At 39.2% G+C, this 18,426-nt stretch overlaps 1 protein-coding gene across 4 annotated transcripts in view; it reads left to right on the top strand.

Moving 5' to 3' along the window:
* lrp8 (low density lipoprotein receptor-related protein 8, apolipoprotein e receptor) overlaps positions 1-18,426 on the top strand; it is a 181,778-nt gene that overhangs the window by 146,994 nt on the left and 16,358 nt on the right. For all 4 annotated transcript variants that reach the window (XM_042416147.1, XM_042416144.1, XM_042416143.1 and 1 more), the window contains exons 11-15: positions 877-1,101; positions 2,918-3,036; positions 5,087-5,226; positions 12,968-13,109; positions 17,087-17,239. In XM_042416147.1, coding sequence (XP_042272081.1) covers positions 877-1,101; positions 2,918-3,036; positions 5,087-5,226; positions 12,968-13,109; positions 17,087-17,239 — 779 coding nt within the window. The remainder of the gene's footprint in view (positions 1-876; positions 1,102-2,917; positions 3,037-5,086; positions 5,227-12,967; positions 13,110-17,086; positions 17,240-18,426) is intronic.

Genomic DNA, 18,426 nt, shown 5'->3' with positions numbered 1-18,426 from the left:
TTTAAATATGCCCACTGAGTGAGAGACAAGTGTTGGATCCATGTTATAAACCCTGGGACACGAGAGAGAAGCCTTTGATTATGTATCGCACGACAGAAGCACACTAACACCCCACCCCCCGCACCCCACTGTAGATGAAGGTGTCTGTGGTGGCAAATAGTAACACACCCAATTAACAACACAATCTGCTCCCAAGTCCTAGGCTCATTTATCCCTCACGCTAGCCTTCTCCTTTAAATTAAGATGTTCTTCCCATCCATATGTTTTGTCTTGTACACTTTGCTAACATGTGAGATGGTCTATAAATTGGGATATTTCCTTTCCCAACCTTTTAACCAGGACGTCTTGTTTTGTCTTGTTTTATAGCCCTCATGTAAAGAGGAGAATAATGTGCTTTTGTCTGAAGATGTGTCACTATTGAAGGAGTTCAGGGAGGAAGGCAAAAGAGAGGAGCGAAAACAGGTAGAGAGGAATGGACAGAAAGCACGAAGGAGGCAAGAGGAAGATGAAAAGAGATTGAAAAGACAGACGCAGAGGGGGAGAGTGACAAAAACAGAGAAAGAGGCTAGTTGTTTTGTTGCTGATAGAAGGAGACAGACTCATTCGCCCTGTGATAGGCTGTTTGGTGGGAGGGCTGAGGTTGTTATAGAGGTGTCAGGTTTGGGTGCCCCTGACATAGCATTATCTACCATAAGGAATACCACAAATCTTTCTCCACAAGAAAAGAAGATCAGAATAACAAATCCAGCAAGTGAGGCTTTTGTGATTTAGTATCCTGTCTCCTCTTTTCTGCCTGCTCCTAAACGATTGCGTATTTCAAAATTACAATTCAGCATGTAGAACTGACTGACACGCCTCTTTTCTTCGATCTGCCAGCGCTTACATCAACAAGGCGAGTGACTCTTCGCAGCAGGTGACACTCATCGACTCTCTCCACTCCCCCGAGGGCCTGGCCGTTGACTGGGTCCACAAGAACATCTACTGGACCGACTCGGGCAACAAGAGCATCTCCGTCGCCACGGGAGACGGCCGGAAGAGGAAAGTGCTGATAGCTACCGAGCTGAGCGAGCCGCGGGCCATCGCAGTGGATCCACACCAAGGGTGAGTGGGAGAAGATTGAATTGAGGGTGGAGATTTTGGAGAGTGTAGGGAGTTTGGGACGGATAGATGAGAGTGTGAGAGGATGGCAAAGGAGTTGAGCAAAAGGGCAGGAAAGGATGGTGTAGTGTATTTTTCTTTGTTCGACACAGTATATTTTGTACTACAGCTTGTTGATCATAATAAAGTGTGTGTGTGTGCTACAGATAGAAGTGTATGTGTAATAATAATAATAACTTTATTTGTATAGCATCTTTCATACAAGAAATGCAGCTCAAAGTGTTTTACAACAAAAATTACATGAAAATGACATAAAAGAACATAAAAGCATGTAGAAAAACAGTAAAAACCCACTTGATAAAGTGAAACTAAAATACATAGATTGTATAATAATCAAGGAATAAAATATGATAAGAACAAGTTAAGGCATAGAATGTATAAAATAAATTAAAATGTCACATTTTAAAAGCGCAGCAGAGAGCAAGTGCAAAGCTACTTAAATGCTTGGGTAAAGAGATAGTTTTTAAGCTTTCTTTTGAAAGTATCTAGCAAATACAGATAGAAATGTGTGTGTGTACTACAGCAGAGCATGAAGAGATTACTCAGATCATGAAGTGAAGACTCATGTGATATGCAGTAAGTCCAAGTTGTAGAAGTAGTGGGTAAAAGTGCCAGAAAAAAGCCTTTGATGTCTGAGGAAAACAACAAGATGTGGTGGGTTAAACTGCCAGCACAAGACCAGATATCTGGGGAAAAACAAGATAGCACGTTGTAGGCATGAGCATTATAAGAAAAAAACAAGAAGGAAATAACATGTCTGCAAATGTGAGATTTATATGGTAGTGAGGAGTGTAAGGGAGTAAAGCCTTTGTCAGCATATGATCTTATGATTGAAATGCCCTAGAATTTGGCTGCAGTGGATATGAAAGTGCTTTGTCATTCAGTTTTAGGTGTCTGCTTCATGAACCAGCCCTTGTTTTACTTGTATTGCACTTGACACACAGTATATCTATAATTACATTGAACTCTGTCTGTTTCAGTGTATTTCTTGATTGTTTGATCTTTGACTTTTTGGGGTATTTTAACTATTTTCAAATAATTATATGTTGTGGAGGACCTGAAGATCTACTGGCCTATCTGAAAGATTTTTTTGCACAACAGTGGAGGAGCAGGGAACAGAGAGAGGGAGTGGGAGGTTGAGAGAATAGCAGGGATGGAAGCTGAACATGCTCTGAATAGGGGAAAAGTCAATGTAATTACAGAGAAACAATATTTTCTCCAAATGGACGCCTAAAACCTTTTAACTACACCACAACAAAACAATTTGCAGTACTACTTCTATCTGTTAACAGCTGAACAATTATATGCAGAATTTATATGACTCTAGTCTGCTCTATATGCCTGTTTCCCTTTTGTCTTGGATGTCTTGAGTTCCCCAAAGGACTCTTTTCGCAACTCTAAAAAGCATCAAATACATGCAAATGAAGCCAAGCATTCATAGGTTTCTCATGGGTACACACACACATGCACACATTTAAAAGTGGTCTGAGTCTCTAGAACTTGCTGTTTTGCACAGTATCTACTTGCCTGCAGTGTCTTCAAGGCCTGTTTCACAAGTAAAAACTATTTGATTTTGGAGAGGAAATGAGATGCAGACAGAGTTTGACATTGTGAGAAAGAGTACAGTAGATTCAGTCAGAAAGTTTGTCTTGGCTCCAGATAAGCCAAATAGTGAGAACAGGGGCTCTTTAAAGCTCTTCTTTTACTGAATTTGGAAATGTTCATACTGTATCTAACTTTTCGGGTTATCTTTCCACAGGTTTATGTACTGGTCAGACTGGGGAGGTCAGGCCAAAATTGAGAAGGCTGGGATGAACGGGGTGGATCGACAGGTTCTGGTGTCTGAACACATCGAGTGGCCCAATGGAATAACCCTGGGTAAGGAAAGACAGAAAATGTGTTACTTTGAACATGAAAGGCTCGTTTGAGAGGGAGAAAATTATATTATAGGTGATACAGGACAGGAAAATCATCCCTGAAAGAAGTTTTAAAAACAAAGTTATAATGCTGATTATGCTTTTGGAGAGAGAGAAGAAAGTGGTTGGAGTAAATTCAACACAAAGAAAGAGACAACTACAGATATGGAGAGAGGGAAAGAAACAAAGAGAGACAAACAGCAAGAGTTGAAAGTAGAAAACAGTGTGTGGGTGCTGCAACCCCTGAGTAGCTCTTATTGTTATAGCTCAATTTGTGTCTGGCTCTCATCAATCAAGCCAGCGAATAAGGGGCTTCGAATTAATAAGCCAGACACTCTGTTCCATCGATACCTCCCATCATCCCTTTCAACTCCCTCCGCGGCACCAGCCAATTTCTCTCAGCTGCCCTTGCCTGCGGAGAAAGAGAGGCACATAGTTGCCACACTCTGTGGAATTGAGGTGTCGCTACATCTGTATGAAAACAAATTATTTTTTAGAGTAAGGGGAATGAAAGAGTTGGCCAGACCTGCGCCGCACTGCTGTGGGAAAGGAGGTGGATTATTTTCCCTTGGTCATTGATTTCATACAGAGCAGTGAACAGAGCATGTGATTGTGAGTCAGGAGAGGTGAAGTTGGGGATGAAAATGACTCTGTGATTTGTCTCTTTTTCTTTGGCATGAAAATATCGCAGTTCCTTTTTCAGTTTACTGGGCTGACCTCATAGCATGTGATTAGGGCTGCAACTAACAATTATTTTATTTTCCGTTTATCTGACAATTATTTTCTCGATTAATTGGATCAGTTGTTGGTCCATAAAATGTCAGAAAATGGTGAAAAATGAAAAATCTCAAAGCCCAAGGTGATATAATCAAACATCTTCTTTGATCCTGAACAACAGTCCATAACCCAAAGATATGCAGTTTACTATCATAGAAGACTAAAGAAACTATTCACATTTGAGAAGCTGGAACAAGTGAATTTTGACATTTTTTCTTTAAAAAATGACTCAGAACAATTAATCGATTATCAAGGGAGTTGGCCATCAGTTTAATTGTTGGCAAGGAATCGATGAATCAACTAATCATTGCAGCTCTGCATGTGATTGAACTTCTGCTTGTAAAGTAGATATTTTTGGACTTCCTAATTAAAATTGAAGGGAAATCACAGTGTGGTTATTGCCATTATTGTGCCATTCTGAAATGGTTCCTGAATTTATACTTTCAAATTTATCCAGTGTCGGCCAAGAAAATAATTTTTTTCTGCTTAGTTATGTTCACTTCACCCCGGGGTGAAAAGTGGTGGAAACTGGCAACCAGTCAAAAACATCCAAATAATGTATTTAGTTTACAAATTAAATAAATGTCAACATTATTCTTTCTTTTTCACTTAAAGATTCATATCATTTGATTTAATGCATATAAAATTACTTTATAGAAATGCATGTAGTATATTGGTTAGGGTAAGGGTTACATTTGAGAGGAATGTCTTGAATTGCTTACTCATTCTTCTTTATGTTTAAACTAGAACCAAAAAAAGCAATGTCATACTGGGATTTTGTCCTTTGCTGTCAAAAGCAGTGGATTCTCTACATTTTCAAGCTTACCAAGGCACTACAATATCCACATAGCAAGGAGACAGGAATAGTGCAGTCCTGAAGTAAACAGTATTTAGGACAAACACACGGAGATAGAATTGTAAAACAGTGAAGTTTCGCTTTAAAACAAGTCCAGCAAGACTAATCAATTTGCTCAAGGGCACATATATTTTCCCCAGCAAAGAAGTCAACCGGCAATATTACAATCACATCTGTGTTTTCTCAGCGCAAGGGCCTCAGCCGTCATGTCAAAGAAGATTGATGGTGTAGCTACTGGGCCATTACATTCATATACCTCTCACCCTAGGCCTTTTCTCTTGGAATGACCTCTCTCTCTCCATTCGTCTCCCTCTTGTGCCTTTTTTTTTCCTTTTCTCCTTGGTTTTGTTCTCTCTTTCTTCCACTTCCATATTCTCAGACTTGTCCAACAGGCGTCTGTACTGGGTGGACTCCAAGCTGCACCTGCTATCGAGCGTGGATTTGAATGGAGACAACCGCAAAGTGTTGCTGTCCTCCCATCATCACCTGGGACACCCCTTCGCTCTCACTGTCTTTGAGGTACGGGAGGATTGAGATTACAATACAGCCCAAGTATCAGTGAAACCATCAGTGATATCAGCGTTATCGGAAAGCTTTAAGTCTCTCAATATACTTTGTACAAGCACTAAAACGTCTTTTCATAAAGTAAACTATGCTTATGTAAGATAGCTTTTGTATTCTACTTCTTCAGCGTTTCCTATTTAGCAGAGCATACCAGACATTTTTAGATTGATTTCCTACCTTCAAGGTAGTTGTTGCCTTTATGCTGCACTGAATTTATGCTGGCATGTTGTGAAAAGCAAGTCACACATACTCTTGCCTCGCTCTTGCAAAATATAATCTGTTCTTTATTAATAAGGGTTCTCTTAAGCAGTTGAATAGTCAGTCGTGGATATTAGAAGTTTCCACAAGCAATCAATCACAGTCTGGCATTTTAGCTGTTGAAATATACAAGGCCAACACTAATGTTTTTGCCCTATAAAATGTATATATTAAAAATACTACTCATTCAGCTAGATAAAAAAGTATCATAATTCAAGAAAATATCAGGCTAATAAAAATCTAATCTAATAAATACAACCAATTTTGGCAAGTGTATAAAATCAATCTCAAACCATCTCGCTTAAACAGCATAAATAAAAATGAGTACTATATTAAGAAAGAAAATGAGGACTGATAACCTTTCAAATACAGTACACATATATTTTTCTATTTTCCCACTCTTAGACTTGGTAAACTAGATGCTAATGTCCTTATTTGACCTCCAAAGGTACCTGAGATATGCACAGAAAAATAGATCTTTCTTCCCGTATCTATGTCTCATGGGTGGTTTGTAGATTCCCATCTAGGCTGTGTATTTTTAGATTTTCTGTGCACCAAATTTAAGCATAGGACATTAGTTTTTCTACGCTGTTATAGTGTTCCTTTTGACTAAACTTTGGCTATCTTCTTTAAGTGATGGTGGACTAAATAAATGCTTAATAAATACTGCATGTCATTAAGGGGTACCTGTAATCTCGACTGTACATTTACAAGGTTTAATAGGAAAGAGTTTGTAAGACTGGGATGACTGGGATGAGACTGAAAAGAAACGACAGATGGAGATATTTTAAAAGTACAGTCGCAGAATAAACCCAGAGAAGCAATTATATTTTCAAGGGCTGACGACTGTAGAGTCACAGCAGAATACAGCAATCGATGAAACAAATTTGGGTGTATTTATTGAGGCAGGAGTGAGTTAGTCTGTTATAGCCCATCAAGTATAGATGGTGTGGAAGATGGAAAAGAAAACCCGACGAGAGCAGAGCGAGGATGAGGGGGGGGGGGGGGGAGAAAGAGAGAGGTGAAATGTGATCAGTAGGAAGTGCTTTCTCCATTCCTCTCTTTGCTGCACACACTGTGAGGATGAGAAGCAAAGGGAAAAGGGGACATCCATCATGTCCAGCTGTGTGTGCGGATGTGTGTGCATGTGTGAGAGAGACGAAGAAAACCCAACGTTTCAGGCGGCAGTGAAAGTTCATCCCTGGAGATTAATAGCCCTCGGCTCTTCTGGTCTTTGTTCTGTTCTGGTTATGATACGAACCAAATTAAAAATCTTTTAGCAGGGCAGCGGGTTGTCCCGTTCCCAACAGACCGATAATGGGAAGTTTGTTTCTTCAGAGTTGCCTGGTTCAGTTGTGAACAAAAACGCTGAACCTTTTTGTTCATTCAATTAAATCTGGTAAATGAGCTTCAAGGAATCACTCTGGGTGTGAGTCTGTGTTAAACTGCCTACCAGGTCCAGTTTAGTCCAGTTTAGGAACAATACTTTACACCAGATAATAGGGCAATGTTTACTGAAATAGAGATGTTGATGAATGCATCTCTTTACCACCTCTGACTGACTAATACTGACTGGGATTATAAAACCACCAAGATCGCTGCAGCAAATCATATATAATGCATTTTAGAAGAAATATTATTTTTGGTGAGGTTTGGTTGTATGTCATGGTAAAGATGAAAAAATAATTTAGTAAATGTATACAGACTCAGACTTGAGTTATAGGTCATTGTAAACTGAGGTTTGCCAGCTTTGCATTTCTGCAGGGGAGGGATCTGACGGTCCTTAGATATAAGGATATATATCTGTTCGGTATTAAAGTTTAGAGTTTTGGGGCTCAGTTTGAAATCAAATGTACCTTTCATCCATGCATAATATCTTGAAGTTAAATGGGGAGCTGAGATAATCACAAAAATAATAATAATTGTGAAAAAGGACATTTGTGGGGACCAAAATGTTTTATTTTTACTCGTCCCAGTTTTGGCCAATGTTCTCACAAAACAACTAAAATTTGAATTATGGCATACATAGCCCATCAGTGCTGTCGCTGAAACCCATTAAATAGTCACTCCACATGGGCAAATGATCTACAAACTTCACATCAATACACTGATGTGTCTTAACAGTGCGGAGGAAAGATATAGGGCTCCTATTTGAAAGTCTGAACACGCCACCTCCAAACACACGCAAACACACACATAGACATACAAACCCTTCCAGTCTGTGTCCACCCCCTGCCTGGACACCAAGCCCTGAGGAAGTGTAGATGGTGAAGGCATGCAGAGAGTAATGTTTTCTCTTTCTCTTGCTTTAGTGTCATTGAATTACTTCTCATCCTCTCTTTTGTTTGACTACAGGGGATAGAGGAGAAGATGAGATGAGTTTGGGGAAAAAGAAGCAGAGAGGATGATGGTGGAGAAATAGACAATGGAAATAAACACTGACAGGAAGAAAGAATATAAAGGCACTAAGGCACAGATTTGTCCTTTTGCCATGAACTCAGCACCGGAGTAAACAGATTTTAAATGATCTTTACATCCAGGAGGTCTGTGTCTGCTCAGACCTCCAACCTACACATACCCTGCAAGAAAAGTTAAAATATGTGCTGTGTCCCAATTCCATACTATATAGTTATTGTGTGCAGTATATACTATATACTTATCTTAATACTATTCTGTTTTTGCCATTCGTATAAAAGAAATCCACATACTTAATAGTTTTTTACATTTTTTACTATGAAAATTATGCAATACTTGCACCATCAATCAAACTGTCACTGTGTCCCAAATCATACTACTTTCTAATTCTAGGCAGGCTTTGAGTATGTAGAGTGTTCACTTTGGAAAAGTGACAAAATGAAGTATACTCAAATAGACAGTATGCAGACGAAAAGAATGCAATGTGCAGCAGATACGGTCAAGGGAAAAACTGTACATGTAGAAGGATTACATGCCTGGTAGCGTACAGGCTGCTCATGAAAATAAGAAGAAAAACGGATAAGGGAAAAGCAGGAAAAAAATTGATTTTCAAATTTGCCGGTTGTATGAGGTTGCAGATTATATTGTGGGGCAGTGGTGGGGTTAGAGATGCGAGCTTGTGACCGGAAGGTTGCCGCTTGAATCCCCAGACAGGCGAGATAAATCTGGGTGGGGAAAGTAAAAGAACAGGGATTGCCCCTCCTTCATTACCACCACAGAGTTGCCCTCCAGCAAGGCCCTTAATCCCAACTGCTCCAGTGGAGCTTTCAGGTGTGAATGTGTGTAACTGTGTGAATGTGATCAGCGTGTTCCTCTCAGTGAAAACTCCCTGAGTAAAATAAAAGTAAACATGTTTCTGTTTGGTATGAGATGTGTGGTAGGCTTCATTTGATGTATAATAACTGCAAAAACAGTGATTACTTGTTAAAAAAGTATATTATTAGTAGGTAGCATGGATTTTGGATGCAGCATAAGACTTGAGCCTAGAATGGGCTTTTAGTATGCATACTGGCTGTTTTGAGTATGCTCAATGATGTCACTTTTCCAGTGAGGACACCACACTACACCACATACTGAAAACCTGCTTTGAATTAGTGTGTAGTATGGATTTGGGAGTCAGCTATATTTTCCTTCAGTCCAACAAGATTTCCTGGCATTAAGCTCCAAAAAAAAGGACATAAAGTCACAGGTAGGACTGAGATAATAATAAGTTAATATTAATAATAAGTACTGAAATATTTAACCAAGTCATCATAGACTGTAAACAGTGAAAATTAGTATGTCAAAGTCAGTGCTCGCACTGAAACAGGACACATCCTTTGAAGTCATTATTCACACTGGGATCATTCTAAGTGAATGACCATTAAATTAGATATTTGTAGAGACAGAGCAACAGAGCATGCGTGACCACGGCTTTAACGGAATAGTGAGGGACGTGTCAATCAAATAATGTCTGTAAACACCCACAATCCTGAGAAGAGGTCTAATCAACTAAACTGGGAACACCTGTGTGGGTGTACCATGCATGTGAAAGAGCTTTAATACTCTTTTTGCAGCTTAGTGGAGATTAACAGAAAAATGCATCCTAACATCATTTGATTCCTATAAAGATTTAACACCAAGGCTACATACATTTTTTATAACTTGGGTTGATGCAACAAGCAGTACAAATCAAACACAAAATATCAAAGGCTTCAAAAGTTCAATGGGTTGGTTTTGTTTGAGCTTCCATTTGTATTTGTTTTCTAGCATGACATCTAAGTATGCAGGAGGCACCCGAAGCTAATCAAGCAAATGTGTCAGTTAAAAGGCCCCAGTATTTGTCAGAAGGTTCTTCTGGGACAGAATCATGATAAAAATCATCAAGGGCTTTTCTCCCCTTGACCCTAAAAAAGACTTCACATCCATTTAGATGAGCTCTCATTCCCCTTGACAACAGCAGACAGAGCTCCGACTGATGTGATGCAATGTCATGTGTTCAGGAGAGCATCTGTGTGTTTTGTGTATAGAAGTTCTGGCCCATCCTTTGACACATGAAAGATTCACCTCAATCCCACAATGAAGAGTATTGACCTGCTGGGGTCTGCGCTGCTGTTTGTCGCTTTCAAGGTGAGAAAAGGTGACCGATGCAGAGACTGACAGCGGGGAAATTGAAAGAGAAAAAAAACAGGCTGACTGAGCCTGAGAAAGACATTCACAGAGACAGAAAGACAAAGACAAAGGTGAAATGATAGATTTGAGTATTGTCTCATCAACATGGCTGATATTTGTCTTTCATTGTTTCTGCACTACTGTCATATAAGTAAAGGTTATCTGAATCTGAGTGAGGGGGAGATGGAAAGATAGAGAGCTCAGTGAAAGATAGAAAAGAAGAAGGTGAGAGAAAGGTTAAGTCCACTAGCCCAGTACAAATGGAGAGCATGGATTACAGCAGTAACTGAACCACACACAGATATACACACAGATACTTACTTAAATATGCACAGACACATCTGTGGTTGGACCCCTGCAGGTTTCTGACCTATAAGAAGACCATAAAACTGTAAACACAAACTCAGCCTAATAAGAAATGCATATATGAGCCATAGTGACTTGTTTCATCTCTCTGTCTCACACTCACCTTCTTGGATTGTCTTTGTTCTTTCTTTTTTTTTTTTTTTTTTAACCTTTCGTCCTGTGATCTCAGCGTCTGTTGCTGTCATTTTCTGTGTTTTGCTTAATTGATGTGCGCCCGCGTCGACGGAGAAGTCTTAGGTTGCCGTGGAAACCGAGTGCCGTCATCCTGTAGTATCACTAAAGAGAATTTGTGAGGAGCTGTTAAGGGAGAGAGAGATGAGAGAATTACTTTACATGTCAGGGCTTGAAGTATTTATTCCTTATTTTTACAGGTTGAATAGGAGAAACTAATGGAGACAGGAACAACATATCTTCATTATGTTTTTTTTTTTTTACTCTACAGCACTTTACACATTGAAGTTTTACAATAGAGAGAAACAGTAACCGTAAGTAAGTATACCAGGCCAGTAGTCAGCATGGATGGCTCAGGAACACATACTATGTATCATATGAGTGTTATCCGATGCCACCCAGATAGTTACGATATGGTTCATTTTAAGCAACTAAAACTTCTTGGTTAAGGTTAAAGTCGAGCACATTGCACATCCAGCCACATATCATGACTTCCTCTCCACATCTTTGCAGAAGTGTCACAACATTTTCAGCTTTGCCACTGAACATAACCACTGGTGTTTTAAGTTTTTACGACAAACAACCAGGGCTGATGTTTTTTCTCAAGAGGACAGCCTCTTTGCAGACTTAATATGTGTTTTACTGTAAAAAACACTTGTCTGCCACTGTGCACTGAGGAGGCTGAGGAGTTATTTTGACTATTTTGTAATCTCCAAAAGATGCCAAACTTCTTTGTCTAATTAAATTTGTTAAATCGGGAGTACTCTTAGGATGACTAAGAAATAGATAGATGCATCAGAAAATACCAGTCTTTGGTAGTTTATGACCACACAGTGTTTCAGAGCAGTGTAGACCTGTTACTACTGTATATCAGAGAGAATTTTTTACCCCAGTATCTTTGATTACAAATTCAGTTGGGACTTTATTCATGATACAAGTACTGCAAGGGGTACTGCATTTTAACTAAAAAATATCCTAACCATATGGTGATCTGACTCAATAACTGTGCACTAGTTTGGAAGTATTATTTCCTCAGCCAGCATTGATCAACTGGCAGGATTGAGTGTTGAATGCTGAAAGTATCAGAGAATGCAGTTAAAGTCCAGATGAAACAGCATTTCAAGAGCATCTAACTTCTGAGAGAGTATCTAATTTAGACAGGCGGGACATAACGTTGGGAGGAGTTTGATTGGAACGTTGAAAAGTTTGCGTGTCATAATGAATCTTAGCTCTGTGCCGCTAAAAGTTGAAGATTGATTGATGGGTGGATGTCATGATATTATTGGTTGAAATTTGTTGGCTCAAGTCTACATAAGCACACATCATATTTTGGTTTTACAGGAAGACAAAACATGATTGGATTTTGATATAAGAATACAAAGAAATTGATTTGGTTGTTGTTTTTTACTGGGAATGTGATCTAAAAGGGTTAAAAAGGCATTTTTCATTTTGTCTCGACTTTAATGCAGCACACTCCCCGTCAGGATATAACTTATTCAGTCTATTTAAACCTCTCCTTGATTAAAATGCAATGCTTTTAACCTTACTTCAATAAATAATGTTTTAAATGGGCCCTTCTAACCTGTCATTTCTCAAATTAAAGATTTAATTAAAGCTACCCCAGGCATAAAACATCTTCTAAAAATGAGTCTATCCTCTAGATTTATTGTACATCCACAAACCTAAATATAATCATATTTCAATGAAAAAAAAAAAGGATGATTACAGTAGCAAAATATCCCCACACAAACAAAACCGGGTACATTTAAGTGTATATGGGTTTGATCAAACAGCCACCTCTGCAACAAACTGCAGAGTTTCATCACCAAAAAACATATACTGCAGGGTTTCCCAGGGGAGTTGCTTTACATAGTTTCTGTTACCGTATTTACAAATGATATGCATGGGATCTGGAAGCATATTGTACATAATTCAGAATGAAAAACTGCTTTCTTTGTCAATGTCAAGCTGCTCTGTAGATCTCTAGATGGGCAACTTTTGAACCTTACAGACAATAATAAGAATGGGCAGGTGGTTAGCTTCATTTAGAAGATGTTTCTCTTTCCTCAATGTGAGGTTAAGTGTCCTGGAAAATAAGATTTAGATATAGTTTAGACACTTATGTATGCCAGCCTGAGTGACTGGCATGTATACTGCTTTATATTCGATTTGTTTTATTTCTAACATGTTTATGAATCAATGAGGGTGAAGAGTTAAGGGGTCAGCATGTATATATGTGTCTTTGTTTCAACTGTCTTTCTCTCTTTCTGTCCAGGATCGCATATATTGGACAGACTTGGAGGATGAAGCGATTTACAGCGCCAACCGTCTGACGGGGAACGATGTGGCAAAAGTAGCAGAGCATCTCAACAACCCCCTGGACCTGGTGGTGTTCCACGAACAGAGGCAACCCAAGGGTAAGACATGCTGGAGAGATGCTTTAATACGCAGCCAGTTTGATATTTAGGAACATTTTTTGGTGCTTTTTTTTGTTGGCAGGTCAGTTTTGAGTATTTGAGGGTAGAAAGATCAGTGTGTAATCAGTGTAAAGACACACCATTGTATTAAGGTTATAGTATGATTTCCAAAATCTGTGAAGGACTAAAGGCTCAAAACCTAAAGCGTCAGTCAGAGTCCAAGATTTACATTTCACAATTTTACCGGGGTTGCAATTGCACTGCTTATACTGTCAAAGGGACATTTTATTACCCTAACCCTAAATTAAAAAAACACATATATATGAAATGATCCTTTTAAGATTATTTCTAAATATCTATATTTATTTGTTTAAAGGTCCCACACACCCATGATTCATCAAGGCAGGTGTTATGACTTCTTTTGTCTGATTGGACCTCCTCTCAGGACTACGTGGTTATATAGGCTGTGCTTGATTTATAACTCCCTCTGTTAGCTCTCTTTCACCTGTAAGGGCAGGACACCTCCATCATTTTTATAGGCCTTTTTTACAGCAGACATTTTCACTTGTCAGAGTAGGAAAAGCACAGGTGTTACCAGTAACATCAACAATGGAACAATGGATCTAATCAAGTGTTCCAGTAAGCCATGACAGTGTGACAGTGAGCCAGCATGCACAAAACCAGGACCCTGAAACTGAAGCAGCAAACTCATCATCATTAACTTCTTTATTTACACCTGTGCTTTTTACTATGACTTGTCAAAAACTTCTTTGTGAAAAAGGCCCGCTGGTACACAGAGTTACCAAAAATTTCCGACTTTCACCTTCACTTCAACTGGGATTTTTCTGGAAGTTGCAATATATCCAACTTGACACTTAACAATATGGAACTGCCGGGCAACCGAGCAAACATGGACACCTCACATGAGCCAAAATCCATTATTCAAGATGGTTAAACACAGTTTTAATGGATACAATGTAATTTTGTCAATGCACAGCATTTTAAACCATGACTCATTGACATGGGAATCTTTCCCATCGCTACCATCGATCCCATATGAGGTGGTCGCAGCATGAGCAGAGGTGTAATCAGCCAGAATAAGTGTTAACACTTGTGCGGGTGTTCAGGATATGGTCTACATTGTCCCAGGAGGGATTTTTATTTAGCAGTCTACACGTGTTTGTGTCCCAAACAAAGAGATACTGTACATTCATGCTCCTATAATGGTTACTTGTGTCATTTATGTGTTGACGTAAGTAACATATGATGTCATCTACTTAGTTTGTCTCAGTCCGCACTCACTCTTTCCCACCTGCTACACAAACATATTACGCAATGCCCTATTCCTAAACGGAGTTACGCTACCAATAGTTTCCTAGTTTCCTTCCACAGAGACTCCCAAACGCTATTGATTTCCGAATGAATGGATATTCTGCGTTATTTTTGGCATTAAAAAATATTTTTTTAGCCTGGTGGGGATTCTTGTTGTGATAATTATACGTTCAGTATGTTCAGTAAACACTCAGTAAACGTTGAGTACAGTTAGACCTAACAGTCTCCATTAGGTTGAGTGAGTTCAAAGTTGTGAAAACGACAGGGGTGTTTTGAATACACCCCCATTTTCACAGGTAATTTGTTAGTCTGTCCCTCCCGCTGCAGGAAATAATGGATTAATCCTGGAAAGCTATTGGTGTAGCACTTTACTTCTTATGAAAGTAACACGAAGATTATTTAACCATAGAGTATTTAGTCGGACAAGAGCATATCGACCAGCTAATCGACCAGGAGACTACAACCTTAGTGATTAGGTTGATGGGTGTGCTGTGCATGTCAAATATCGTGTTTGTTACTTTTTTTCCCAGGATGGATGCATTCCCAGGTGTGTGAACACATACCTGTGTGTGTACGCGTATGTGTGTGTGTGTGTGTGCGTGTACTTAAACGTTTGACAATGTGTGGTAGCAATTTGCACGTGTGAGTCTGTTTTTTCACGCTTTGTTTTCTCCCCTCACTCAGAGCTCAAAGCATTCTTGCCTGAGTGCCAGTAGGGAGCTAATTGCATTCTCTCATTAATAAATCAAGAGTTCTGCTCAAAGAGATATCACAGAATTAAGCATGTTTCTCCAAAATGCCGACAAAAGCAAGACATAAAACAACCAGCCCCAACCAGGCTAAATGAAGACATAATGAATGAACTCTATCTGCCCTGTGAGGATATTAGCAGTATTACAATATTAAATGAAATGAAACTTTGACTCACACAATTTGCAAGGTCAACTCAATCTTATTGTTTCAGTCTTGTTTTTCATATCATTCTCATTGTCAGTGAATATCTATACATACATACCCTAAATGGAAACTTAATGATTTGTTGCCACAATACACCCCCACACATTCAAACACAGATGCTTCTGTTACCCCGTTCAACGTGCCTTCATTTTTCGGCACACTTCCTCAAAAGAGTCTCCCTCTCTGTCCTCTCTTTGTCGTGCTATATTTATTATTTATATTTATATATTTATTTCCATCCAGCTGTGCTTTGAAGCCAAGGTTCCATGTTTTAGTTCTTCCTCTAGATATAAAGGGAGGGAGAGGAAGGGACACTAGGAGCTATTGCACCTCTCCTGTCATTTACCTTCTTTTCCTCCACTGTCCTCATCTTCTCTCATTTCTTCTCCTATCGCCTCCCTTCCACCTCCTTTCCTCTCCTTTTCTGTTCCTCTCTACTGTCCTCCTATCCTTTTCCTCTCTCACCCATCTGCCCCTTTTTTCCCCTCAGCATAGATTTAAATGTATTATAACTGTGTGGCATTTCAACAACATGTGTTTACGCATAGAGTTCCATCGCTTCTTAATATAGAAAGCAAGGAACTGAAGATGCTTCAGAGAATTTAATTTATACAGCTGTTCATATAACATGAACAGTTATGCTGAGATACTGTATAAGTAGCACAAATGTATTCCTAGCTTATTAAAATCTCACTGTGTGTATGTGAGTGATGTTGCTTCTTCCCCTGACGGCAGATGATTCCTCTGATGTGCTGCTCTCTAAAACTATGCACAAGTCAGGAGGCAGAATCGACCACGACCTGACCTAATTCTGGTGCTTCCCCACATGACAAGAGTAGCAATATTTTTGGAGTCTTGGGTTAGGGAACTACATGTAAATGTTTTATTGCAGTGTAGCGATTTTAAAAAAAGAAAGTTTAGACTCAAGCATCTCTTTATTGGACCTGAAAATAGGTCATAGAAGAAACAGGTATCTTAAAAAGACTGTTAAAGTTGGTTTAAATATGCTATTTTGCAGTTCACTACATTTTAAAATTAAGATGAATAGCTTGTAGAAAGTACTGCAAGCAGTTTTGACCCTGACATGATAATATTCAAGACCTTGTGCTTTGTTTCTATATTTGAGGTGCAGTATTTTGATAATCCAGAGTTTTGACATGAAAAATTTAGTCAAAGATCAGGTGCAATAAGCAAAAACACACTGAAGAAAATACAATGAAAACAAAGCAAAAACATTCACTAAGATGTTTTGCTAAGTCATGTAGGCTCTGTGCTGCACTTTTGTACAGAGCCTTCAACTTTTCTTTGCGGTTTTCTTAAAAAAAAAAAAAAAAAAAAAAAAAGTACATGCTGTGCCAGCTTGAATTCACTTCACAATTACTGTGATGCTTTTGATGCTGACCGAGACCCACAACCGGGGCTCTGTCTTCAATTCTTAATATTCTTTTCCACTCGTAAACCTCTGTGCTCATCAACCTGACATTGGATTTCAATTTGCACATTTGGAGAAAGCAGCAAATATATATACATGTAAATACTGAAGGTTTATAAATTATGGTTTTAAATACAGTTTTCTATGCAGATACAAGGCTTTGGAACATGTAAAACAAATGAATCATTTATTTTATTTGAAAATCACATTTTTCTAAACCATTTTAACCCTCTTTTATTTCTGTGTGTCCCTCAAGCCCCAGACACCTGTAACATGGGCAGCCTGCCTAACGGTGGCTGTGAATACCTCTGTCTGAAGGCCCCTCAGATCACAGACCACTCCCCCAAGTACACCTGTGCCTGTCCTGACGGCATGGAGCTGGGACCAGATATGAGGCGCTGCGCCGTGGGTAAGTCGGTCACACTCTGAACCAATAAATCACATGATCCGGGAGCACACTGTAGAGGAATTTTCCCTCTTCAGGCTCAAAGGTAATCTGAGCCTGTGTTATTTACATGAGTGTTCATTTTCAGGTCATCTGCAAACCTGGGAGCAGTAGGTCATGGCCTGTCTCCTTCAGAGCGGTTCATCTCCCTGTCTGCTAAGAATGACTGAGCAAGGCAGCTGTCCTGACAGTTAATTAAAGGAATTATGCTGAGGAATGTTACATGTAGTCTACATCGCTGTAATCACATTGACATGGGCGGCTGTGGCTCGTGAGGTAAAGCGGATCATCCACTAACCGCAGAGTTGGTGGTTCGATTCCCCGCCTCCCCCTGTCCATGTGTCGAAGTGAGCAAGACGCTGAACCCCAAGTTGCTTCCCCGGGTGCCTACTACAGCTGCTCACTCCTCCTAGTGTATAGGATGGGTCAAATGCAGGACAACTTTCATTTCAATGTATGTAAATGCTGAGAAATGGAGCGCCAGGCCATAAGGATATTAAACCGGTCTGGGGTTTCACTCCCTCAACACTGCTAAAAGGAGTCCACCTCATTATTAAGTATTTATACATATCTATATTTAAACGTTCCCCTTTAAACTATTCAGTATATTGAGGGTTTCCAACCTTATACATGGATGACCATGGGAAACATTTCCAGTGCCATTAAAGGTTGAAGTCAATATGAAGAGGTACATTTTTTGGTGTGGTATAATAATGTAAATAATGGCCTTTCATGTCATTCATTGAAAATATGATGTAGGTTCTTTCCTCATCACAGCTAGACCAAGACTAGTTCATTTCTTTAATGGTTTCAAGAGTTGTAGCTTCCCGTACTGCTTTCCCCCAAAATATTTGGTGGAAAAGTGCTGATTCCTTTTGAAATTGTAAGTATATATTGAATACCAATACAAATGTAAAAGTTTCACTATTGCTAGGGTGGAATTTTATGTAGTCTGCTTTCATGCACAATCAGCTTTTATACTCATACATGAATTCATATTTACCCCAAAAACCAACATAAAACAACATATCGACTATTGCAGCTTTTATCCCCAAAAAAATCTATATGTATTCAGCAACATCAGTTGTCAGCAACACAAAATATTAAAAAGTTATTGTATTAATTACGGTGGATTCAAAAGCCAACTCAAA

This window comes from Thunnus maccoyii, chromosome 7 (assembly GCF_910596095.1).
Source record: "Thunnus maccoyii chromosome 7, fThuMac1.1, whole genome shotgun sequence".
Classification (NCBI taxonomy): domain Eukaryota; kingdom Metazoa; phylum Chordata; class Actinopteri; order Scombriformes; family Scombridae; genus Thunnus; species Thunnus maccoyii.
This window is presented reverse-complemented; position numbering and strand designations above follow the sequence as displayed.